General features: G+C 37.3%; 1 protein-coding gene across 4 annotated transcripts in view; it reads right to left on the bottom strand.

Annotated features, from left to right (window-relative positions):
- RPRD1A (regulation of nuclear pre-mRNA domain containing 1A) overlaps positions 1-27,302 on the bottom strand; it is a 45,696-nt gene extending 18,394 nt beyond the window's left edge. The window contains exons 1-7 of one of the 4 annotated variants that reach the window (XR_009154993.1): positions 27,049-27,302; positions 6,814-6,943; positions 6,114-6,220; positions 5,942-6,027; positions 4,375-4,501; positions 3,254-4,276; positions 2,710-2,804 (exon numbers count right to left, since the gene is read on the bottom strand). Coding sequence is in view for 3 of the 4 variants with exons in the window: in XM_058181825.1 (XP_058037808.1) it covers positions 2,760-2,804; positions 4,101-4,276; positions 4,375-4,501; positions 5,942-6,027; positions 6,114-6,220; positions 6,814-6,943; positions 27,049-27,199 (822 nt within the window). In the remaining variant the exon portion in view is untranslated. Of the gene's footprint in view, positions 1-2,709; positions 2,805-3,253; positions 4,277-4,374; positions 4,502-5,941; positions 6,028-6,113; positions 6,221-6,813; positions 6,944-26,684; positions 26,840-27,048 lie in introns of those variants that run through there. The other 3 variants (XM_058181825.1, XM_058181824.1, XM_058181826.1) reach the window with 3 other exon arrangements.
- Between the last annotated feature and the right edge of the window lie 565 nt (positions 27,303-27,867).

Here is a 27,867-nt window from a genome sequence, read left to right as displayed (position 1 = left end):
AATCTATATTTGTACATTTCCTTTTCCTTGCCTAAGCGTAAAACCTTGCTTTTCTTCACATTAAATTTCATTTTTTTGGATAGGGCCCATTGTTCCAAGTCTGTCAAGATCCATTTGGATCCTGAGTTAGTCTTCTGTGGTTTAGCTATTCCTGCCAGCTAAGTGTCATTTCAGATTTGATTCTATTCCCTCACCTATGAAGATATTTAAGAATACTGGGCCTAAGACAAACATTGTAGTATTTCACTGCTTACTTCCCTCCATGTAGATATAGTACTATTTAGGAATGTTGATTGAGTATGGTTTGTTAGCCAGTTATAAATCCATCTGGTGGTGATGATGCCTATCCCATATTTTTCTAGTTTACCAAGTAGACTGTGGTCTACTTTGTTGAACGCCCTTATATAGCATTTTGCTTATCTACTAAAGAATAAAATAAGATTGCTTTGGCATGATCTGTTTTTAACAAACCCATGCTGACTTCTACTTATAACTTGTTTCTAGATGTTTGGAGATCTGTTTTTTTATTATCTTTTCCAGAATCTTCTCAGGTATTGATGTCGGGCTGATTGGTCTGTAGTTTCCTGGATGTCCCCCCCCCTTTTTTTTTCTTCAAGATGGGAAGCACATCTCTTTTTCATCCTCATATAGTTCGCCCATGCTCTAAGATTTTTAAAAGATATTGTACAATGGTTCTGAGATAACATCTGCCAGTTCCTTCAGAATTCTGGGATGTTATCTATTAGATCTCAGTAATTTATATTCTTCAAGATCGGACAGGTGTTCTCTTACCATTTTCTTGCTTATTTTAATTTTTATTTCTAATCTGTCTTTTACTGTTATTTTTTTGGTAGGTTAGGCTATGCTTTTCTTGTGTGTGAAGACTGATGCAAAGAATGAGTTAAGCAGCTCTGCTTTCTCTCTATTGCCTGTTACTTCCTTGCTGTCTTCTCTCTTTAGTGGACTGTTTCCTTGACTTTTTTCTTATTATTTATATGTTGAACTTTTTTATTGTCTTCAATTTTTCCCCCCAAGTCTTAGTTCATTCTAAGCCTTTGCTTTCCTGACTTTCTCTTTGCAGGTTCCGGCTATCTGCTGATAGGCTGACTCTCTTTCCCTTTTTTGGTAGTTGTTCTTTTTGTCTTTCAGCTTATCAGAGAGATCTTTGTATAACCGTGCTGGGTTGTTGTTGGTTGTTATTCCTTGTTTTTCTTTTTCAATGTATTGAGCTGGACTGAGCTTTCATGATCATATTTTTTAGAGTTTTCCAAGCTTCTTGAGTTGTTTTCCCTTTTAAGTTTTAAGCCAGGGAATCCTTCCTAAGCTTTCTCTCTGAGACTCTGACTCTTTTAAGTCTAAGACACTGGTTTCATTATGTTCTGTTGTTTGCCTTTACATTATATTGAATTCCTATGACATGGTCACTCTTGCTCAAAATTCCAGCAACTTCAACTCCCTCTATCACTTCTTCTCTACTAGTAAGAATTAGGTCCAGTATAGCTTTTCCTCTAGTCCTCTCCTCTACCTTTTGGATGACAAAGTCGTCAGCTGGTTTGATTAGGAATCTGTTTTATCTCTCATTTGCTGCAGAATTTGTCTTCCAGTTGATATCAGAGTAGCTGTAGTATGTTTCTTACATACATTTGTTAATTGGTTAGCAAAAAAGTTCATCTATTTCTTCTGCTTGGGTGGGGTGGTCTGAAGTATACACTTAGCAATGTCATTTCCCCTGTTTTATATTGATTATAAGCATTCTAGGAGGCATTTCATTCTTGGTTTTGTGCATTTCTGTAGAGAAGTAATAATCTTTTATATAACATGCAATGTCACTTCCTCTTTTGTTAGGTCTGTTTCTTTTGAATAGTTTATATTCTTCCATCAGTACATTCCAGTCACACATTTCATCCTATCAAGTTTCAGTAATGGCAACTACATCAAATCTGCCTTCAACAAGGAATATAACATTTCTTTTTCATGTCAATTATAGCATTTGGACTTTAAGTGGCATCCTGAGATCACATTCCTACTCTGGCAACATCAAGACAAAAAATTATTTGATTGAAAATCTCCACGTATTTAATAGTTTTTCCCTGCTACTCAATTAAAATGATAGCTTGGGACATGTTTTAAATGATTTGTGGGGGAACTCAGGTTTTCAAGGGCCACATACAGTTCTTAGGACAGTTAAACATACTTGCTCTAAACAACAAATGTTACAAACTGACAAGGGGGAGCTTTTAACTTTTATGTCACACCTATTAGCTCCCCAGAAAAACTTTCGTTCTGAAAATTTCAATAGCAATCCATAATTCTCTATAGCTCAGTGGGTAGAAAGAGGGAGAAAAAGAGGAGAAAAAGAGCAATCAACCCTATTAGCAGAGGGAATTTCCATTTCTCATATATTCATTCATATACATACACACACCTAGTTCTCCAACTATATCTCAACTTAGTTCTATTCATGTTACTCAACTTAATATTGCACGCAGAGACATCTTTACTAAGTGATTTTCTAATAACCTCAATAACAATATTAAATTGATGAACTCAATTGTATAGAAATTAATTTTAATGAATTTCATTTAACAATTCAGTTTGATGAGAACGATTGATGTACAGATTATTTCAATTTAAGCAAAACTGATTTGTCAAACCTACTGAACAGGTATTAAGAAAGTTTCTTTTTTAGAAAGAGGAGACAAAACAGGATTTTGATTCTGAATTTTATTTTTAGCAGGATGCATTACTAATGGAAGATGTCACCGTAAGAAGATAATATCCATGTTCCTCACCTGAAATAGAAGCTGGATATATATTAAAGACATGTCACTATCAAAACTGTCAGACATTACCCACCCTCATGGAGGATAGAAGGATAATAACATTAGGCTTTTGTTATATGTTACTGAGTAGGAAATTATACAACTTTAAGGTGCAAATATGAAAAACTATTGGTATAAATTCTGATTTTAAAATTCTCAAATCAGGTTAAAAGTTGTCCATTTTAATAAATAGGTCTATCATAATCATCTGTATTCCAGTTATCTGAGGGGAAAAAGTGAATAAACTGATGGCATTCAATAAATGTTTATTCAAACTTACAGCTACCAGAATATTTACCATAGATAATGCTTGCTCAATAACTATCATCTAAAGCTCTCTAGGCAGTTGACTTATGAGAATTCATTTTTATAACCGTTTGAAGTTATGATAGTGCTGAAAAAAGCGATCTATGATAAAACCTTGCACTTACCACTGTCACAATGTCACCATAGTCACTTGATCGTGATTCAGGTGCTTGGCAACCACCACTTGTTTATGACTGTTGCAGTGTCTTGTGGCATCATATAATTGCCATTTGCAACCTGCTAGCTGCAGGAAAGGTCACAAGTTGAGGTCACATGATATCTCACTTAACAACCAAGGTGACCATGGCAAAAAAAGACTTCAAGATCATGTCATAAAGTGAGGAATCACAAGACATATAGATTAACGATGAATTTTCTGGTCCCTATTATGGTGCTAATAGCTTTTTTCTAGCTAGAATTTTGAAGTTAATAAGTATGACTTTTATACTTTTATTTATAAAAATCCAATTTTAGACACTTGAAGCTTTAAAAAATCAACTTGGACTTCTACAAAGCATGCAGATAATCTAGCATTAAATTTCACCTCAGAAAAAGATGGTGAAAAAATACTTTTGTGATTTAAAAAAAACAGAAACACAACCACAAATTTGATAATACAATTATCAAATGGAAGTAGCAGCGAGAGAAGTTTTAAAACTCTTCCCTGCACTGAGTTTCCAACAGATTAAAAAATTACATCAATATTAGAAAGAAAGAGTTAATGTCAAACTTTATATTAAGTCCCAAAAATTATTTGATAACGAAATAAAACAAATGTTTCTCTCAACATTTTCCCTCACAGTAAATTTACTGTTTAATACTTCAGAAGAATTAAAACCATCTATTATGAGAAAGTTGAAGTATCTTAAAAAAGTAACTTAAACACATCCTATGGGAAAAAGCAAACATAGTAAAGAATGTTAAGTAAGAAAGAAAAGTTGAGGAAAAGAACTACCACAACAAAAGACGCACTTCCAATGTTTGTTCTTTCTCTGACAGGATTTCTTTTTGACATCGTAAAAAATCTGACAACATCCGATTTAGTTGTTTTCTGTCATCAATTTCTGCTGCCAACCTGCCATTGTAATCCGCCAGCAACATACATGCATCATCTACCATCTTGGAAAGCTGTTCTCCCGATTCTTTGTCTGCAAAATAAACAAAAAATGTATTTAAAATTCACATTATAAATTATCCAATTAAGTCTAATATTCTAACACTACAATTATAACATAGTTTGCCTAACCTGTAATTCTGTTAAGCAAAGTTGCATCTTGAACTTCTAGAGGTATTGAGGCTATCCTCTGACGAACAGCTGCATCTCCAGATGCTGCATTTTCTAATTCTTGTAATGCTCTTATAAGATCCATTGTCTAGAAAAAATGCGTAAGTTTGAAAAGTATCAGATATTACCATATTACAAAATAATAGTAGAGCTGAGAAAAATTTCAATGTTATTCTTAATTCAGCTGAGAACGGAACCAGAGTATTCCTATTCAGGATACCAACCAACTGTGGCTTTTGATAGGATATTTCATTGTATTTCACTCTCTATCCCAGTTTCTTTTCCCTGTCTGGGATTTTCCCCAATCCATGCCCACTGTAGTTTCTGTATGCGTGGCGGCTTTTTAAAAACACATAAAAACTGACTTTTCAGTTAATTATAGAATTTCCAAGGATTTTTTTTCTCAATCTTTCTGTAATTGTACTAAGCGTGTGATCTATTACTGTTGCCCTTTCTGTCAATGTGTAATATAGTTTTGGCAACAGAACTCTAGAGAATATAGATTAATGTATCTTCTAGCACATATGCATGCCCACATTAAAATAGTTAATATCTGAGTCCTATGATTTGGAGAAAAGAAGGGAAGTTGACAAAGCCTCTGCTCTAACTTGATTTTTATTTCATATGCCGTTTAAAAGATTCTGAACACAATTAAGTTCTTAATATAAGAGGAAGGCAATTGGAAACATCTGCTCTGAATTCTTATAATACAGAGCATTCCAGAATTGCTGTAAACTATCCTTTCAGCATAGGAGGGACGTGGTGGCTCAGTGGCTAAGATGCTGAGCTTGTCGATAGAAAGGTTGGCAGTTCAGCAGTTTGAATCCTTAATGCCGTGTAATGGGGTGAGCTCTGTTACATGTCCCAGCTTCTGCCAATCTAGCAGTTTGAAAGCATGTAAAAAATGCAACAGCGTTCTATGTGCCTTTGGCGTTTAGTCATGCTGGCCACATGACCATGGAGATGTCTTTGGACAGCGCTGGCTCTTTGGCTTTGATACGGAGATAAGCAATGCCCCCTAGAGTCAGGAATGACTAGTACATATATGCGAGGGGAACCTTTATGTTATCCTTTCAGCATAACTTCAAACTTAAAAAGGCTGATTTGCCTACAGATTCAATCACCTGAAGGTCATGCTAGATCACTCTCTCTATCATATTTTTAAATTTACAAAGAACAGCATTTGCTTCAATATTTACATTAGCAATTAATTAAAAAAAACCCAACACCTAATAGAAAATGAATTAAAAATAATTATAAATCTTTTAAAAATTGCATCATTGCAGCAATGATGTCCCACAAACATAAGTTAAAATTGCAAGATATCTTATTTTTTTCATTATATTATTTCAAACAAATACTCTAAACCTAAGATTTAGATATGGGGAAAACACAAGAGACAAAGAACTTACAACTGCTGGAAAAATTATATTGATTTTTTTAGGAAAAAACCCCCTCAAAGTGCAATATCAACAGAATGCAAGAAAGCAAGATATTTGTAGATGTTATTTTTACACACTGTTAGTACCTGGGGAGGATCACATGGGGAGCTTTGTGCTGAAGAGTTATCTTCAAACTTCATCTGCTCATATGTGCGTTTCCTTGGGTTTCCATCTAGAAATTAAAAATTAAAGATTTAAAAGTCAAGTATGAAGTTATAAAAACCATAAAAGAAAAGGCTGCATATGAAATTTACTTACACAAAGCTTGCTTAAGTTGTTCCAATACATCATTTTCATAAACAGACCTTTCTTCCCAAATAGACAGCACACGGCCCAGATGCTTTTTGCAACTATCATCAGTTTCACTATGATGGCAAAAAAATCACCAACAGAAATGGAAGAAAAACACGTAAACAGAAACTTATCTCAACAAATTTCTATATACTTTATTTGTTTTATACATATTTATTTCAAGTCACCATATGCTAATAGATTATCTGTGTTTTCAGTCAGAAAAAAAAGGTTTCTGCAAATAGCTCCCATTTGTTAATTCTTTTCAATTTTTGGTGATAATATGGTCTATAAGAAGTTCATCAGTTTGATTGTTTTAAATGGCTGAATCTTGATGCTCATATTGTTACATTAAATAATGCTGCTTACAAACCTCTGGACCTATTAAAACCATACATTGTCTAGATTTAGCCTTACAACAGACATCCTTCACTTATGTCAATTACAAGTCCAATTCTGCCTGAATATGTACTTTTTATCCTGCATGACAGAATGAACACACACACACACTTCCACTACACTCACACAAACTTATACATTCAGATTAGTTCCATTTTCTAAATCAAATCAAATAGCAATCTATACGCCAAACTTTTGTTCTAGGATGATTTTTGGCCAGAAAAAAAACAGTTCCTTAGATTAATATGCTAAAAGGAATATACTATACCTGGATACGTGTTTAAAAGCTTCCACTATGACAGGTGCAAAATCTTTTGTAAACTCCGGCCCTTTTCTTTTGCTATTTTGAATAACATCATTAGCCAGATACAAAAAAGTTAGCTTCCTGTTTGGTTTGGCTAAAAAAAGAGGAAAGAAAAATAATTGTAGCAATCTAAACTAGATTGAATAGTTTTTTTCCCAGAAAACATGGGGTTTTTTGGGGACAATGCATATGAGTTAGTGAGATAGCAATACTGGGTGTTTTAAACAAAGATTAAATTTAGATTCTCCAATGTACAGGTAGTCCTCAACTTAAGACCAAAATTAAATCCAAAATTTATGTTAAGTGAGAAATTTGTTAAGTGAGTTTGCTCCCTTTTATGACTTTTCTCGCCACATTTGCTAACTAAATCAGTGCAGTTCTTAAATTAGTAACACAGTTGTTAAGTGATTTCTGGTTTTCCCACTAACTTTCTTCTTCAGAAGATCGCAAAAGAGAATCACATGAGTCTGGGACACTGCAACCATAATAAATATGAGTCAAGCATCCAAATGTAAATCACATGACCATGAGGATGGTGCAACGGTCATACGTGTGAAAAATGATCATAAGTCACTTTTTTCAGTGCTGTTATAACTTCGAATTGTCAATAAATGAACTGTTGTAAGTTGGGGACTACCTGTAGTTTCAAATCCAATATGCTAATTATTGTGCAGTACTGTTTTTTATATTCTCTCTCTCTGTTACATGTAACATATACTGTATATGTTAGTCCTTTGGGTTTGAAGAAGACACACTGTTGTGCAGTTTACCTATGAATATGTAAGTGGCTATGCAATCCCAATGCAGTTTAATACAATGGGAACATTGAAAGTCCATTGGTATAGTAATTGCGGGTGTTATTCTGTGACATCATTCACAGCTTTCTATCAATTTTGATGGTGCCGGTCTTCAAAGCCAGTGGAGATTTTAGAGCATAGGGATTGCCTATGGGTTCTGTCAATATCTAGTTCCCTTGGCTGCATGTCACAGTGGTGCAGGATTTCTTTCATAGTGTTTTTGTAGCACCTACATGGTTGACCTCAAGATCTCTTCTTGGACTCCACTCACTACAAAGCAATGAGCAAGGCAGTGGTCATCCATTCTGATGTGTCCCAGCCATAACACCTGGGCTCTGATAATCAGGGATTCAATGCGGGTGGACTCTGCATGAACCGAGGCCTTGAGGTTGGACTTCATGATGAAATAATAGGGGAAGTTCTTTACAATGATGAAATATCAGCTCATTTGCAATTTCCAATATGTGTAGCCCCAGTCCTATTCAATCTGTGTTTTGTTTGTATATTTGTACATTGTTTGTATATTGTTACATGCTGTGCAGTAGTCCTTGATTTACAACCATTCATTTAGTAACTATTCAAATTTACAACACTGAAAAAAAAAGATGTATGGCTGGCTTTCATACTAATGGCTATTGCAGTATCTCCATGGTCATGGGATCAAAATTTGGGCACTTGGCAACTGGCATGTATTTACTTGCACTGTCCTAGGTCATGTGAATACTATTTTAACCTTCCCAGCTGGCTTCCAAAAAGCAAAGTAAATAAGGAAAGCTAGATTCTCTCAACAACTGCATGATTCATTTAACAACTCCAATGACCTGCTTAACAACTGTGGCAAAAAGATGTAAAACTGATTGTAACAACTTGCTTAGCAATGGAAATTTTAGACTAAATTGTGGTCGTAAGTCAAGGACTATCTGTGCATTGTCTAAACAAGGTTGTATCAATTAGGTACTGGTTAAACAACTCTCACTTTGACCTTTCTGTATTTATTTATTTGTTTATTTACTTATTCATTAAATTTATTTGTCACTGTTTTGTTTCAAACAACTCTGGATGCTAAAAGCATAATAAACATTAAAAAGATTAAAATAATTGACTATAAAATCACAGAACAGACAAAATAAAGTAAGACGGAAAAAGAGGAAGCAGTGGGGTGGAGATAGAATTAGCTTTTAATTATTCAACCACCTCCAGTGTGAAATTGTTCCACTGACCCCAACCCCTCTGGTAGAACCAAGTTTTAAGACTCTTAGGAAAAGTCAGGAAGGTGGGAAACAATCTCACCTCAGAGGGTAAGGTATTCTAAAGGGCAGGAGCCAGAAGACTCTTCTCCTGCACCCCACCAGCCAAAATTCCTTAATCAATGGGATTCACAGTATGTCCTCTCTGACAGCGTGGATAGAACCTAGTAGGACCAGTCCCACTAGGATGGAACCATGCCATGAAGGGTTTTATAGATGATTACCAACACCTTGAATTGCACCCAAAAGCAAACTGACAACAGTGCAGCTCGCACAGGAGCGATGTAACATGGGCCATTTTAGGGACTCCAAGAACTGCCCAGGCTGCCATACTCTGGGCCAGCTGTAGCTTTTGAATGCTTTTCAATGGTAGCCCCATTTAGAGCATATTGCAACAGTCCAAATGTGAAATGACTAGGGCTTGAGGGACTGAGCACAGGGATTCCTGATCCAGGAAAGGTTGCAACTGGCACACAAAATGGAATTGTACAAAGGGTCTCCTAGCCATGACTGCCACTTGCTCTCTGAGCACAAGTAGAGAGTCCAAGAAAACCCCCAAGTTGCAGATCAGATCTACCTGTGGTAGTACCATCCTATCCAGAACTAAAGATGTTAAAGTCTTAGATCTTCAAGCTCTATGTACCCAAAACCACTTGGTTTTGCCAGGATTCAGACAAAGCCTGTTGTACCTAATCCAGTCCTCAACAGCCTCCAGACAGTGTGAGAGGGCAGTCGCAGTATCACCTGGATCACCAGGGATGGACATATAAAGCTGAGTCAGCATACTATTGATACTTCAGCCCATGATGATGGATGATCACATCCAGTGGCGTCATGTAGAAGTTAAAAAGGAGAGAAGAGAGTATCAAGCTCTGCAACACTGAGTAGCCAATCACTTCTCATTCCCCATCAACACCAATTGGGATAGGCCCTGGAAAAAGAAGCCAAACCAGTGCAAAATTGCACCATCCAGCCCCAAACCCATAGCTGACCCAAAAGAATATCACAATCAATGGTAGACCTCTTTTTCTGAGGTCAAAAAGAGCAAGGATGATTGTACTACATCCCACTCTTGCCAGGAATCATCAACAAGTGTGAACAAATCTGTCTCTGTCTCATAACTGGCCTTGAATCTGACTGAAAGGGCTCCAGAAAATAATTTGTCAATAATAATTCCATGTATATTATATTAATAGAAGTATAATACTATTATAAACATCTGTTATAAGTTAACACAACACCATCATAAATAATATCTTAGTTCTAATTATTGTGCCTTAGTCTGACATACAGATAATGATAAATTGATTTAATCAGATTTCATAAGGACCTTCCCAAGGCTTTTATTCTATATCTTACATTTCTATTTCATACATTCAGCAATGCTTCAGATCCAAAGCAGTTCACAAAAATGTACTAAGGAATCCATAACTGGTGTTTGGGTATAGCAATGGTCTAGATATAGTCTAATAAAATAAAATTTAATCCAGACAAGACTGAAGTGTAGTTGACCGTTTGCATAGCTGAAATTCCCACACTACATAGCAGTGGAGATGTTCTGTTTGGAAATTTTGAGATTCTGCTTCTGAATTATGGACATGGACAAAAACACTTTCACAAAGCTTTGTCTAGCTATGTTAACCTTTTTCTGGCTAGCCTTTTTTTAAAATCATGATTGCATTCAATAGAATAACACCTCTAAAAAATATTACCTTCCTGAGAATACCTCAATGAACAACTGTCTGGGGTTGGAGAGTTTGGCAGGATAGCAAAGCCCAAAGTAAGCAGTTATTTAAAAAAAAATACAAATGCACACATGTACAATGTTAGAGAGTACCAGCCTTAGGAAAGAAAGAGAGTAAAGTGGATGGGGCAGGGAAAGGCTTCTTTAAGAGGCAGTTTATAAAATCTTTAGAATGATGAATAAATGCCATGGGCCAGATTAGGACTAGCAATAAAAAAAATAATTTATACAATAGAACTTAGAATAATAGAGTTGGAAGGGACTTTGGATGTCTTTTCCTCCAACACCCTGCTCAAGCATGGAGTATATATCATTCCAGATAAATGGCTGTCCAGTGTCTTCTTTGAAAACCTCCAGCGATGTTATATTATAACTCTGGGAGTTATGGAGGACCATAACTCCCAGAGGTAAGCCTTTCCACTAATTAATTGTTTTCACTGTCAGGATATTTCTTCTTAGTTCTAGGTTGGATTTCTTTTTAATGATCTTACACTCCTCATATACCTTGGAGAATAGTTTGACTTCTCTCTTCTTTATGACAACTCGTCAAGTATTGGAAGTCTTTTTGTTAAGTCTATTCATTAATTTTATGAATACTGCAATTTGTGTGCAGTATTTTAGTAGAGAATTATTTTTAAATTTATTTTTATTAAGCTAAGTATCTATACCTCACGAGTAAAAAAAACATACTAAACATTTTTTTTTAAAAAGAAAATAAGTGATAAAAAATTCCCTTCTTTGCTATTTATTAATGTTATTATGTTTACAATTCTTAAACAATGGCATCCATCAATAAGCATATAAAGCCTTAATTTGGCTACGGCTGCTTCAGCTTTCAAAAGTGTCAGGGTTTTGGAAAGGAATGAGCCATCTGGATTGAATGACTTTTTAAGAACAGGGACAAAAAGGCATAGTTATAATGTTAAACTGCTATACGATTGTCAGTCCATATTGGATATGGAGATATTTAGTTGCAGAGGAACTGTTGAGAAAACTGTTCTGGAGTGTCTGCATTGCTTTGGATTACTTTGGTAGAAACAGTCAGCAGCGGAAGTGCAGGTAATTCACATGGAAGGTGAGATGTTGGCTACAATGTCTGAAGGTGCTGGGAGAAAGAAATGGAATAGCTGGAGGTGGAGTCAGCTTCATGCTCAGCATTTTGGGTGGCTGAGGCAAAGGGGTGTTACAGCAGCCAAGTATTCGGAAGAGGACGTGGTGTGACTGTAAGAGAAAACGTGCAAACACGGAGATCTAACAACTAGGCTAAAAGCTAAATCAATGTCACTTCCATTTATGGTTAAAACATATGTGTGTGTGTATGTGTGTGTGTGTGTATAGAGCATGTGTATCTATCTTATGTATGTGTACACTTTTGAGAGCAGGCAACAGTATTTCATTTTTAATATGTGCCAGTGCACAGTAAAAAATGACAATTAAGGTTATCTATCTATTAATTTGGAGTAGAGACAGGGTGACTGGATGGAGCTAAGCACTTACTGGCCAGATGCCCTTCCTGATGCCACATGGAGTTCACACCAGATTTTTTTTTCTTTACGTCCTAGGAGAAACATCTGCCACTACCTAGGATTAAACTTTTAACCTTCCGAGTGGCAGACTATTAGACTACCACACTGATCATATTTATCAATGTGATCAATCAATATGAATAAGATACAGATAGTCCTATAGTTAGTAGACTTACAACATGAATAAGATACAGATAGTCCTATAGATAGTAGACTTACAACAGTTCATTTAGTGACCATTTGAAGTTATAACTGCATTGAAAAGTGACATGATCATTTTTCACATTTATGACCATTTCCTCCCCATGGTCATGTGTTTATATTTGCAGGCCTGTCAAATGATTCATATTTATGATGATGATTGCAGTGTCATGTGATGACCTTTTGTGACCTTCTGATAAACAAAGTCAATGCTGAAACCAGATTCACTTAACAACCATGTTACTAATTTAACAACTGCAGTAATTCAGTTAACAAAGGAGGCAAGAAAAGTTGTAAAATGGGTCAAAATTTATTTAATAAATGTCTCATTTAGAACATAAATTTTGGGCTCAATTGCGGTCATAAGTCACGGACTACCTATATATCAACTACCATGCTGACAGTAACAATGCAGTTTATATGCTACAAATGTGGGGAATGAGCTAATCCTCTATGTTTTGAAAATATCATCTCTTCACAGCCCTTTGAAAGCCCATTAGAGAAGGTATGATTTGAATATCTAGAGACAAACTGCCACAGAAAGAGGATCATCATCAAGTTCAACAATAAGATCCAATGCAGATATCACTGTCAACCATCTGACTAGAGGACCCAAAAGAAGTAAACACTATTGGGAGCTTTGAATTCCAAAAAGTAAAATGTTATTGGATATACAATTTTGGCACTGAGGAATCAAAACCAGCTCTGGTTTTTCTATACAATGGCCTGCTTTGTTAAAAAATAGGTTCCCTTTCTCTTCACCTCAGGTGCTCACACTGTCCATTATGAAACATCCTTTTGTTATAGGAATAATCCACCTCCTTCTCAGGCACCTTGATGGTTCCCAGGTTCTCATGATTTGTGTGCAATCTCTCCAAGGAAGACAAACTGCTAAAAACATGTACGTTGTTCATGGCATTGCAAGTCACCAAGAGATCCACACTCCCCTACAATGCTTATCAAAGAGAGCTGCCTAATATCTACCCATGAATGGAATAAGAACAGCAAAGCAAGCCTACTTTATTCCTTTTGGTGCTATAGTATACATTTGAATCTGAATTCTTACTATCACTTGGAAACATTCATTTTCTGTTTTATTTCCTATCACTTTTTTCTGCCACCTGATAATAGAGATATTCTGCCAGACGAGGGGACAGAGAAAGGCTACTAAAGATAGAATTCTATCATATGCTCACCTCACCTACCTATTGTAAGGGTTAACCTAACTCTCCAGAGAAATGCCTGCCCAAGGTCTGGAAAATTCCCCAAATCCTGTTTGGAAACCACAGGATACATCTGGTGCTCAGGGTAAACTAACTAAATTGAGATCCTCCTCCCTGCAGTTTCATGACACTGGATCACTCCAAAGAAACAGAAGCCAGTATGATAGAAATAACCCAGATCCTCAAATCACATCTCATCAACTCTCAAACAAAAACCATAAGTGTTTGATATCTTATGAAGTGGGGTCTGCAATCACCTGGACAAGCATAAGTCCAGTTTTTTGGAATTAACTCACAAGATGGTTTCTAGGAAAGAAAACTGAGGTACCCTCAAAATCAACAGTCTGGGGCATTCCATAACTAACCCTTAATATACTGAGATTCAGCATGCATACACACACACACAAAAATTCCACTTTTCCTTCCATTGCTTCTGTTCCTTTTAAACAAGTTGTATCTGTCAAGTACTTTATTCCACTCATGGCACACATTTTACCAGGACATAATTACTCTTCTGTGGTAAGAATTCATTTGTTTTTATGAACTTTATTTTATAGACAAGGATGCTCACAAACCATTTTTCTAATTTCACACTGAAGCTTCAAAGGATCCAAAACAAAGTGAGTGAACTGATTGGTTAGACCAGGGGTGTGAAGCTCACGTCAAGGCAGTTGCCCGTACTTTTTCCCCCTTCGCTAAACCGGGCATGGGAGGGGCCAGCATGTGATGCATCTGACCCATGGGCCAGGAGTTTGACAGCCCTGGGCTAGAATAATAAACAATGGGAGGAAAAGGGAAAGTTTTTCTTTTTTTTATTTATAACAATTTTATTAATTTATGATATCATATACAAAAAAAGCAAAAAGAATAAAAAATAGGGAAAAGTATGGAGAAGGGGAAAAAAGAAAGAAAAGGCGTTGACCTTCTGACTTCCTATGGTGCAGTAGAAAAAGGCATTAACATCAAACCTCAACTTTTTACTTTTATTTAATAGTTTAAACCAGCCATTTCTATAACAAGAAATCTAACTGGTAAAACCCAAAATCAAACTTTCATTTTTTTCCACCTCAAGCGCAAAGTCCAGAAGTGGTTTCCAGGCAGAAACCACTTCTGGCTGAAGTGGTTTTTTTCCTTGGTCAAAGCAATCAATTTAGCCATCCATCAACTTTTGCAGCCATTTGTCCATTATCAAAGTTGATACTTATACCTAATACTTTCTCGTTTTGTCTAATGTCTCTGTTCAAGACCTCCAATGCCAAAATAAACAACAAAGGAGACAAGAGGCATCCTCGTCTTGTATTCTTTTGAATTTCTCATAGAATAGTTAAATCGCCATTAATAACAATTGTTGCTTGCTGTAACATAAATCACTTTGACCCCTTGAATAGAATTCCCCCAAGTCCATTTCTTCCAGGACTTTAAACATAAAATCCCAATTTAAATTGTCAAAGGCCTTCTCTGCATCTAAGAATATTAAAGCTGCCTAGTTTTTTTATTATGGTATTGTAAGTAGTCAATGATATTCAAAACAGTCCTCACGTTATCTCTTAATTGTCTTTTTGGCAGAAAATCAAAATGGTCTTCATGAATATACCTGTAAAACCTTCTTTAGACTTTCTGCCAAAACTGCAGCAAAAAGTTTGTAATCCTTATTTAATAATGAGATTGGCTTATAATTCTTTATCATCTCAACATTTTGACCTTCCTTCGGCAATAACACAATATTGACTTATTTCCAAACTGTGGATATCTTTCCCCCCTTTAATATATGATTCATTATTTCCTGTAGTGAGTATTGGCTTGTAAGGCCATCTAGACCTGGAGCTTTACTTGATTTCATTCTTTTAATAGCTTCTAATATTTAAAAAGTTGTTATTGAGTCATTCATTAGTTATTTCTGTGTTCGTGAAAGTTTATGTAACTGTTGTTTTAACAAATATTCATCTATTTTTGCCATATTTAACTCCTGTTGGAATAAAAATTATGAAAAGACTTTTAAATATGCTCAGTCTATTATTACATTATTGCCTTCACAAATTTTCTCAATCATTCTCTTTTCCCTTTCCTTTCTGAGTTTGTATACCAACCATGTTTCTGGTTTATTTGCAAACTCAAAGTGTCTTTGCGTCACATAGTTTAATTTTGTTTTCATTTCTTGAACTGTTAACATAGACAATTGTCATAGCAGATTGATTTGATGTAAAAGTTTTGAATCCATAGGAAAGGATCCATCTTTTGCAATTCGATTTCTTTCTAATTGCATGTAATATCTTTTGCGTCTTTTCCTTTGTGTGAAGACCAGCTGTCCGGCATGCATATACACGCTGGAACCCGGAAGAGAGCAGCTGGCCAGTGTGCATGTGTGTGACAGAACCTGGAAGAGCAGCTGGTAATGGCATGCGTGCCCACAGAGAGGGCTCTGTATGCCACCTCTGGAACGCGTGCCATAAGTTTGCCATCATGAACCTTTTAGACTTTTATTTGCAAGATTTTTAGAGGTCCATATCATATCAATCCTTGAAAAGGATTTGTGAAAAAAAGGTATATTTTCTTGTGGAACCATTTCTTTGCCTCCAAGAGTCTATAAGTACTAAATTATGCATCATCTCAAAGAAGTCTTTGGTAGTTTGCCCTGGGAGGTCTTAATTTCTTTGATAGATGTTCTATCCCATCTGGGGAAGTCACTCCATTCCAATCCCCCAGCATAAATCTATTTTCATCTGAAAAGAGTAATAATTGGTCCATAAGATATTCAAAAAAATTACCTTTGTCATCATTTGTCACATAAAGACCAACTACTATTGATTTTGTTCCATTAAGCTCAATTTCCACTACTACAAATCTATCATGCTCATCTACTAAAAGTAGCTTGGATTTAAGTTGGGTTTTATATATAAAACAACTTCATTGATTTCTTTTGTCCAGCAGATACAAATTTCTCTTCTAATCATTTATTTATTACGTATTTCTCATTTTGTTTCTTAATATGTGTTTCTTCAAGGCAAGTTACATCAGAATTGCATTTTCTCAGATAATTACATCAACATTCCATGTAATTAATTTCCATCTTTAGAGAATGGTAAATTGCTGTGTGGACTTCTCCACTGCATCTTTTTTATTTTTTATAAAAATGTCAAATCAATGTGTGAACAGTGTGGCAACTGGGCCCCATACATTCCAATACAAATAAAACAGTTCAGATTAAATATTATTATTACATTCAATCAATTTATGTAATTCCCATAAAATACACATCTATATTAGGTTACAATCTTTCATTATTCAATTATTCCACCTATTTCTCCTTATTACTTTCATTTTATCAAATAAAAATGTAATACATTAATATTTCCTTTATTTCTATCACTTAGTCTAGCTTTTAATCATATCACCCTATAAAAAAGCTTTCCCTTTTTTTCCTGTCTAACTTCTAATGTCACTTGCCTATAAAAAGAGGAAAAAAAAAGAATAGAAAGGGAGAGAGAGAAAGACAATTCAAAACAGCAACCGAGAAAATGAATCATCCCTCCATCATCACTTGCCTGCATTATACTTTAATTGCTATGCTATGAAAGAGGGGGAAAAGGAAAAGCAAGTCAAAACAACAATAAAGAAAAAAAGAAAAAAAGAGATCCTCTATCCATCATCTCTTGTCCATTTCAACAGTTCAATTGCTCTGCTTTTTATTTTTTTGATTTGTCTCCTACATTCCTCTCTTAAGTCTCCATCTATAACTATTTCTTGGATATCCAATCTAAGTATTCCTCCCACCTCTACCCTCTTCCATTGCCCATTTTCTAAAGTTTTTACCGAGGCCCCTGCCTCTATTTCAAACATATCTTCCAAATCTCTAAGCATGTTTCCCCCCCCTCCCCCAGTTTAATTCATCAATCATTATTATTTTCTTTATAATTTATTTATTTATTTATTTATTTCGATTTTTATACCGCCCTTCTCCCGAAGGACTCAGGGCGGTATACAGCCAAGTAAAATTCAATATATAAACATTAAGAGAAAGTTAAAAAACATATTATAATGTGGCCCAAATTTTAAAACAAATTTAAATCTTAAAATATAAATAACCCCAGTAAAATTTCAGTCCAGTCCCGCTTGAATAAATAGGTGCGTTTTCAGCTCACGGCGAATCTCCTCGTCTTCTTCCTTCTTTATTTCTTCTTTTGGCTTTTCCCTTTCCTGAGCGTCTTGGTCTGTAATCATCATCCCTTCTATAGTGTTTTCATTTTTTCCATAATATCCTTAAATTCTTTGTCCATAATGTCTTTTATATTTTGAAAAAGTAAATCCATTCCCTGGACAATTCTACTCATTTTTCCTTCTTCAATATCTTATTTTATTTTTTTTGAAGAAAATTGATTTTTATCCAACAGTTCAAGAACTATTTATTTAGTCCTTAAACTATCCTCCAAGGAGCACACTAGTCTCAATTCTTTGTATCTCATAAGTTAACACCCAGTTCCATTTGAGTAGTCCCAGAGGTTATCAAAAACTCTTTATATCCTCTTTGCAAATTCCATCCTCTAATGTAGTGTTCAAGTTTCTCTTTAATTAAATCACTTCCTTGTAGTTTCCTCTTTTGTCAGCAGGTGGCACTCTCCATTTAAATTTCAGTTTACTGGTTTACTAGTCCATTGTCATTTTGGTAGTACAACAAATAAAAAAGCAGAGTAAGTTTTATATATAGATAATTCCAATATTTAAAAATACCTACCCAGTAGTACTTCTTCCCAGTTTAGGAGTCTGTTTATTTCATTATTTCATAATTTATTGTTTATTCTCCTGTAGCTTTCATTTCCGGTTATTCCCCCCCCCCCAAATGTCCCAAAATGCTTAGGTGCTTCTTTAACACTCAATTTTGGGCAAATAATTCTGAATTATTTCTTAGGATTCAGTTTAAGGAAAAAGTTCCCCCAGTTCCACCATGGCTCATTTTCGTCTCTCCAGCACCAGTCTTAGCTGTTATTCTTCGGTTGTCCCAGCTTTGTAGCAGCCATCTTTAGACTTCTTCTTCTTGCCATGGCTGAGAGTAAAAAAAATAAAAACCAGGCCAGACAGGAGAGCTGCGACTCTCCCTGACCTCTTTGCTTCACTGCCCTTCAGGGCAGCTTAGGCTCCCTCCGCAGGCCACAAACATGAAGGAATCAGCATAGGGAATGCAGAGACCCGTTCCTCTGTGTCTGTATCACCATGATATCAATCGGAAGCCCCCACATCTCCTTCAAGGTCAACTTTTTGAGATTGGTCTGGTTCTAGTTCCTTGTCTATTCCCATTTCTTCCACTGGATCTGGGATTAATTTATGTCTGGACAAGAAGTCCTTGGCTTTCTCTATAGTGTTCAGTCTAACTCTTTGCTCTTGATAGGTAAGTATCACTCTTTCCAACTTGTCCCAACAGAAAGGAATTTTTCTCTTCTTCAGAATATCAGTAAAGAAAGAGTAGGCTTTTCTTTTTCTCAGGATTCTGACAGGAACCTCCTTCGGAACAATTATATCCACATTTTTCATTCTTAGTTTGAATTTAAAGTGGCAATACAGATCAGAGTCCCTCACTGTTCTTCTTACAAAATGAACTTAGATAGCTCTTGGTAATTTTCATAAGAACAAATATGGAGTTTGCTGTGTAGATTTTGTCTATCTCAAGATCAAGTAACTTTTCTTCACAATTAATTAACTGGGCCAAAGCATTAATCACCTTTACTCGGTTGTCCTCTCAGAACATTCAGGGATTGCTCTAAATCTTAAATGAAGCTCTTTCATCTGGAGCTCGCTCATGTCCAGATCAGCTTCAAACAAAATGTCATTCTTCTCTAATTTGTGCTCCATAAGATCAACTCTATCCTTCACCTGTTTAATATCTCCTATCAAATGTTGTATTTCCTCATGAAGTTCCTTAGAAAGTGTATTCCCATTGCTTGAATTACTTCATGTGTTTTATTTGTATATTCATCCAAAAAGGATCTTAAGGATTCTGTATCTCCTGGTGTCCTTTCTGTCCTCTTACAGGTGGCCATTCTTTCAGAGTGTAATTAAGATCTGATTATAACATTAAATATAATGGTTGGGGCAGTGCTGCTAGAAAATTAAAAAGAATTTGCAATGCTACTGTCTTTGGCTCCCTCTTGTGGTCAAACAACACCACTATAGTATGAACAACAAAATAAGTTTAGACTATACATCTAGGAGCCCACTCCCAAACCAATCAGAGGTGAGTAAAATCGGAATTGTTTCTCCCCCTCCTCACAGCAAGAATCAAACACCATTTAGGCAATCTTTGTTTTAAAAGTAGAAAGAAAATGTTAGTACAGTCTATTAGAAATATAAAATTATCTAAAGAGTTTAAATCCAGAAATTTCAAAAGTAGTTTCCAGCTTCTTTATTGTTCAAGCTGAACTTGAAGAATCCCTGTCGCCAAGTGTCTTAACATCCCCTTAGTGGGAGGGGGTATACGTTTTCAACAAAGATCAAATCAAGACCTCTGTAATCTACACATAACTGAAGGACCCATTCTTCTTCCCCTGGAACAAGACGGGACTGCCATACATGATTTTGCTGGTTGGATGAATACTTGGGCTAGGTTTCTGCCAATAAACGTCCTGAGTTCCTCTAGTTCCCTCAGGGTCATGGAATATAGTTTAGGCTTAGATAGCTTGGCCCCTGATAAAATTTCAATATTGCAGTCTGTTGGGTGGTGAGATGGAAGCACTTTGATTCCTGCTCGCTAAACACTACTGCCAAGTCCCAATATTTTCTTGGGATCAGTTTTCCCTTTTATGAACTGCCTTTGCACTCTCCGCTTACACTCTCTTAATAGGCAGTGCATAGCAATATAACATTGTTTCTGCTGCTTCTCTCCCCCTCCCCCATTTGCTTTCATTGGATTTTCAAGATTTTCTTTCTCCAGTCTATTGAGGGGTTCCACTTCTGTAGCCAGGCTAGCCCTAGTATCATAGGCCTGTCCATGCAGGGGGCTATGATGAAATTGATAATCTCCTTTGGGAGATTATCCTCATCCTCACTGGCTCAGTGACAAATGTGGTGTCCCCTACAACAAGCCATCCAGTTGGGAAAAGGCTATTGGAACTCCCTGAGGTGCACCCCCAATTTCTCCATCAAGCAGGGACTGACAAGGTACACCCTGAGTCCAATAGGGCTGTCAGTATACTCTTGAGCTCCAAAAAAACCACTTTAGTTTTATTGGAACAATCACTGGTTTGATGGAGTGACTTACCAATGGGTTGTTGTCTCCTCCATTGTTGCTCTCTGATTTTCAGCCCTTTGACTCCTGGTCGGAGTTCCCTTGCCATCACCTGCTGATGGGGCGAACTCTACGACCTCCACTCCTCTAAGCGTGGTCTTTCTCAACTTAGGGACATCCCCCTTTCTTCAGGTTCCATGGGGTGGTGGATAATGGCCTCAAGGCATATCATCCAGCAATTTAGTGACCCTCCTTTCTACAGCAGTAACAGCCAAAGGGCGTTAGCAGGGCTGGGAACCCCTCACCTGGATTTTGGCATTTCTTGTCTCCAGTGCGAAGGATCGCCTCTCCCCCTCCCAGCTCAGCCATGGTAGCTGGCCAGATCGATTTCCACTTTGTCTGCCAAGATGTACCAAAACCGTGGGTCCTTGGTGAGCCATGTGATAGGTAGGTATGGAACACTTTGTTGTTCAGGGCCCACTGGAAGTATTCAATTAGCATGTCTTGCGGCCAGTCAGATAATTTGCAGGCCAGGCTCTGAAATTCTTGGATAGAAGAGGTGATAGATCATCTTCCTTGCCTGATAGTTTTGATCCTGCTCTTGGCTTTCTGCTCTGTGAGGGGGTCTTTGAACCTCTTCCTTAAGGCACTCATGAATCGGTAAAAGTGGCATAATTCCATTGCATCATCATCTTGTAAGGCCACCAACCACTTTTTTCCATCTAGGGCACAGCACAACCTGGCTGGGTCAGTTGGGAAGTCTGCCCCATACTCCTCCATATAGCTCACATGTGGTTGAGGAAGAATGCCAGTTGCCTGGCATCCCTGTTGCATCTTACCCCCAGTGCTGATGGGCATCAGTCCCTTTTCCTGGGAAAATAGCCCAAGCTGGCCCCCTTTGGGCCTCTGGGATCAAGTTGATAACCTGTTCTAGTGCTACATAGTGGGGGTGGGGCTCATTTGATGTTGAATCTGGCTGAATGCTGGCTGAGTATGGGGCAGACTTCCCAACTGACCCAGCCAGGTTGTGCTGTGCCCTAGATGGAAAAAAGTGGGATTGACCCCCTAGGCTGAGAGTCACCCCGGGAGGGGGCTTCTCCCATTCTTCCAATCCTGGTCAACCACTGGGCTCCGGATCAGGTATCCTGCTCTAGTGAGGCTTTTGCCTCTTCTCTCTGGCCAGGATTCTTTTGTTGCTACCTGGTTTAGAAGCTGCCAATTTCCACTTCTCTAGTTCCTCCTGTATTTTGTGATATATATTTCATGGTAGGGGTTGTTATTGCAGACCTAGCTTAATGTTAGGTCTGTCCCATATGGTCATCTAATAATGAAAGACCCTTGACCCTATTCGTAGTGAAATGTATGTTTATTGCGGCCAAGTGGCTACAACATAGCAAAGCTAGATCTGAGAATTCCTACACAAGATGCTCCTAGTTATCTCATCCATTTCCCAAGCCCCCCATCCCTTGGTCGATTTCCCAAATGTCCAATAAAATGCAATGTCTGTGACTTTTGGTGCCCCTTTGGTGGCTCATTGCTTCCGCTCCCAGGCCAGATGGCTTCGGGCCCCTCTTCTGATGTTCCAGATCTGTTTCCTGTCCTTTCCCCTCCTGACAACCCCCCTCCCTCTGTATTTCATGTCAGGTTGGTATCAAAGTGAGGAGGATTGCAGTGGGGTGATGGTAGTTCTGTCACTAACTTCCAGCAATGAAGAGTATCTTCTTTGTTTTTTGTTTCATTGTTATACTATGCCTTATGGAGAGTGGTTTCTATGGTCAAGTTCCCATGCAGTATCTTTTTTCCTTTGAACTGATAAATCTTGGTACAACTGAAGAATGGCTATATGCTGTTCAGCCTTTTGATTGATTTTTCAACAATTGCTTATATAATTACTTTTGTTGCAAATATATGTTATGTAATTTTCAAATATAAAGTCTAACATGCCACAATCATTGCAAGTCACAATTTCCAACTCCTGTCCTTTTATCTTCATTTTTTTCTTTTTAAGGCAATATAAGTTAAAAAGCACTTCCATCATGTTTTGTTTTCTGTTTTGCAGGACTCCATCTACTTGACCTTATATATGGCTTATATAATTCACACTCTCAATTTTATCTCTTAATTAGCTCTTAATGTCACACAGAATAATTTAGTGCTAGACATGTTACATTAAAGTATTAATTTGTCACGTTAATTAATTTTGAATAACATAGTTGAACATATTTATTTCAATATACATTTTCAATATACATTTCTTATTTCAATATACATTTCCCAAGGTTATCCCAATGTATACAACAGGAGGCCACTATTATTAAAAAGTACAGGAACTAAATTATATTTTTTTTTATTGAAACAATGGTCGCTTGGTTGTCTCTGATGTTAAAATATATAGGAAAGGGTAGCTCTTCTATATTGTATAAAGCCTCTACAGCAAGGGTGGGTTCCACTTACCTTTGCTGCCAGTTTGCAATGGGAGTGCGCACACTTGCTTGCGGTGCTTCTGCGCATGCGCAGAACATCTGTGATGACATCCGGGTGGATGGGCAGAGCTCCCACCGCAGTTACTACTGGTTCGCAAGATCCGGACCAAATTGGTAACAAACCACCACTGCTTTACATGTTTATTTAGATATATATATATACTGAGCTGGACATATTCCATTAAGAACACGTTTGTTTTCTTACCAATTATCAGTATCAGTTATTCATGAACTGAATGAGATTCAAATTTAGAAACAGAATTAGAAATACAGAACTGGAAAGGACCTATGAGATCTTCTTCTCCAACTCCCTTCTCAAGGCAAAAATCCTTATTCCATCCTGGAGAAATCCATCTTTTTTTGAAAACCTCCAGTGATGGAGTATCTACAACTCTGGAAGGCAAGTTGTTTTTTTGATTAATTGTTTTCACTGTTAAGAAATTTCTTAATTCCAGGTTGGGTATCCCTCAAACTTCCACCCATTCCTTCTTGTCCTGCCCTCAATGCCTTGGAAAATAAATCATCTCTTCTCTGGGACAGCCTTTCAAGAATTGGAACATGGCTATCATGTCACGACTAACCTCTCTCTTTGTTAAGCTAAACACATCTAGTTCCCTTAGCTGTTCCTCCAATGGTTCAGTCTCCAAACCCTTTATATTTGTTGCTCTCTGTACTTTTTCTTGGGCCTCAGCATCTTTTTTATATTGTGGTGACTAGAACTTGATATAGTATTTCAACTGTGGTCTACTAATGCAACGTAGAATACTTCTGGTATCACTTCATATGATCTTAATGCTATCCCTCTGTTGATGCAGCCTAGGATTGTGTTGGCTTTGACAAATGAAGCACATTGCTGGCTCATGATCCACCAGAACCTGCCGTGTTTCCCCAAAAATAAGACTCAGTCTTTTACTTTTTTGACACCAAAAAAGGCACCAGGTCCTATTTTCAGGACTGATCAACCTCGCAGTGGCAGCATCAACAGCCCCACCCAGCAAGAGCATGCTGCTGGCTCCCTTCTTCTGCAGTTGCTTTTCACTGTCAAAGGTCTTCAGGAACGGCCTCTGGATTGACGCACGTGTCACCCACAGCTTTCATTTTGCCATCAGAGGCCCTTCAGGAAAGACCTCTGCAGCTGATGATAGAGCTCCAATTGATCTCAGAGGCAACACACACAAGTGGCAGCAAATGGCCACAGAAAGGCGCTGGCAAGGCAGGTGTCAGGGTGTGCAAGGCCTGGTAAGTAGGGCAGATCCACCCCTCTACCATAGGTTAATTTTTACCCATGCACCTTGCCCCACCCTGTAATGGGCAGGGTCTTAACTAGGGCTTATTTGAGGGGTAGGGCTTATATTAGGCACATATGGGAAAAATCAATCTAGGGCTTACTTTCGGGATAGGTCGTATTTTGGGGAAAACATGGTAGATCTCTCTCAAAATTACTACTGTTGAGCCAGGTATTCTGGACCCATGCATGGTGCTGTAAAAAGTGTCATGACCATTTTTCACACTTTGCAGAATTCCCATAGTCATGTGATCCAAATTCAGATGCTTGGTGACTGGTTCATATTTATGATAGTTGCAGTATCTCGGGGTCATGTGATCATTTTTTGCAAACCTCTGACAAGCAAAGTCAGTGGGGAAGCCAGTCACTTAACCATGTTACTAATTTAAAAACTGTAGTGATTTACATAACAACTGTGGCAAGAAATGCTGTAAATGGGGCAAAACTCATTAACCGTCTTGCTTAGCAATAAGCATTTGGGGCTCAATCTTCGTCATAAATTGAGGATTATCTGCACACACACACATATTCAAGCTATGGAAGTAGCTATTTTATACTACTTGTATTTTGTCTGCTATGCTAATTATACAATCATCTAGATATAGTAGATTCCACCTTCTGATTTAAAAGAATTCTACATATATGGGCTTTCTTATAATACTCATCTATGAAATGCCTTCATCTAATTGAACTGATTTAATTAAAATTTAACATTTCAATTTCTACTTTTATACTGGATTACTTAAATATTATGCAACTGATCAGCAGTATTGAATGTTTCAGTGAAAATATTATTTTGGAATGCATTCAGATTTCCAATTTATGAGAAAACAATCTTGTTAGAATTAAAAGTTGTTACCCCAAGTGAGCCTATATTATCTGCTATCAGATAATATAAGCTGTGATGTGCTCTTTTTTAAATGTCCTTTAGCTATCAAAATCCTGCTGGATTAAAACGGAATATAGATCAATAAATAGCTAAGGTTAAAAAAGATTAGAAGATTTTTTTTTGTTTCCCCAATAAAGTCAAATTTACCAATCATTAAATATATGACGGGGTAATGTTCACTTCCTGGCAATAAGATGTTAAACTTATCTGTTCTGATCCCTGAGATCAATACTGGCTTGGTGAGCAAAACTTAAATTTACTTAATTTTAAGTGCTACTGCTCTCCTTTCTGCATTGGCAACATTAGGATAGTATTATATTGTCTTTGGCTACAGTTATAATTAAGGCAATAAAATGTTTAACACTCTGAACATATAGGCAGCGTATAATTTTTTTCTTGACGAGTATTTTCATTATTATTGCTCTTATCACATTTTGTAAAAAAAATCCATTATGTTTTAACTTGTTATGTATGCACTGAATTTCATCAGAGTTCTATCAATGTTTTATTATATTAATTTATATTCAATGGAATGATATATAGCTGATTCATAGTTCCCATCACCAATCTCTTTCCACTTAGGACTGTATGACTGTAACTTTGTCGCTGGCAATCCTTATGATTTATATTGATATATTGACCATCAATTGTGTTGTAAATGTTGTACTTTGATGAACGTATCTTTTCTTTTATGTACACTGAGAACATATGCACCAAGACAAATTCCCTGTGTGTCCAATCACACTTGGCCAATAAAAATTCTATTCTATTCTATTAAGACAACAAAAAACAATATCAGCAAGCATGCTGCCACCACTCTTATCTGAAAATATTCAAGATATTCTACTTACACTTCTTACCAAGGTATCAGGTAACACTCCTCCAACTTTTTCTCTGTCTTATCACATGTAAGAAACCTTTAAGTCTAACAGCTTATTTTCAGCATGTGTTTCAAATGCAATATAAACTTTAGCCTATCAGAATGTAAGAACGAACCTTTCCCTAAAACAAGTTGTACTTTTTCCCGCCGCACTCTATGCAACACAAACTTAATTTCCCTTGAGTTTAACGGATTGGTAATAAAGTGGCCTCGGGTTCCAGGCGCATGTACTATTTCATATTGTAAATTTCTATGAAGGCACTCCGCTGTTTTAATTTCAGCGCACATAAGACAAGACCCTCCATTATCACAGTAATACAGCAGGGAGTAAGGAAAGAAAATCCTACTATTAATAAGGCTGTTAGGAAGGATTCCCGGCATGAACAAGGAAAACCTTTCCTCGGTATGTCTCCTCTTCCTCGTGGCCTTGTGACACCCCGCCCCCTATCCCTGAGGGGTGGGAGGGGAAGGCCCAGATCCGCAAGTGCGACAACCTCTGACAGTTTTTCCACTCTTCCCACGTCTTCTTTGAACCCTCCGCGTCATCACTAGGCCGCGGAGGACAACCCTCCAGGATTTAACCGACCAAGCGAGCACAATATCAATACTTCCTATATCCGCAGTGGGAAACCCCAGGCCCCCTCTGAGGGAAGGGGCGCAGGCTGAGCTCGGGTAGCCGACTCCCCCTTAGTTCACCCATTCGTCCCTCACCTTTGCGCAGTTCGCGCTCCCAGACGCTGACAATGAGCGGCGAATGCTTTCGGTGATGGATAAGCCACAGGCTCAGCGTCTGGACGCTTTGCTGAGAATTGCTTAGCTCCGACAGTTTCCTCTCCAGCGCCAATTCTGAGAAAGCAGACATAGCCGCTCTATCCTTTACCCCAATTTCGGACCTTCTAAGGTGAACGAATGTTGCGATAAGCAGAGCGCGTATGCTAACGTATCTCAAACAAAATGGCGGCTACTCTGCCTGTGGAACCGCAGAGGCACGCCTTTTAAGCAACGTCACTAAGCGAAACATGTGTTAGCAATACCAAAAAGAAATAACCATAGTCCGTTTAAAAACCCCACTTCCAAAAAAGGGAGCGTGGTCTGTTAAGAGTTTTCTTAGTATGGTAAACCGAATTGCTCAAAAAGACGAAGCATTCCAAAGGAATCAGAACACACCCATGAAGCAGCGATATTCTCATTGCAGCTGCTTTTTGTCTTGGCTTTATTTCTGTATAATACAAATTGTCCTGAATTCTACACTAACTTTTTTTGTTTTCATGGAGTCCCCAGTCAGCGCAAATCGACTTAAGATATATGAATAGTCTTTATTTGTGCATCCAATAGAGACTACTGTGGGCCACAGGATGGGCTTTGTAATACTTGAAACATGGTTTTTGTAGTACTGTTCCACTGGTTAATTAACAGGCTTTCTTGTATTTTAAATTTGCTTTTTCAATTGCACTGCTAATACTTTCCCATAAATCTTAACCTTCAAGAAAAGGCCTCTCTGAAACCAGGACTGACAGGAGAGCATTCAAT

This window comes from Ahaetulla prasina, chromosome 4, assembly GCF_028640845.1.
Source record: "Ahaetulla prasina isolate Xishuangbanna chromosome 4, ASM2864084v1, whole genome shotgun sequence".
In the NCBI taxonomy this organism is placed as follows: Eukaryota; Metazoa; Chordata; class Lepidosauria; order Squamata; family Colubridae; genus Ahaetulla; species Ahaetulla prasina.
Note: the sequence above shows the minus strand (reverse complement) of the source record. Positions and strands in the feature narration are given on the sequence as shown.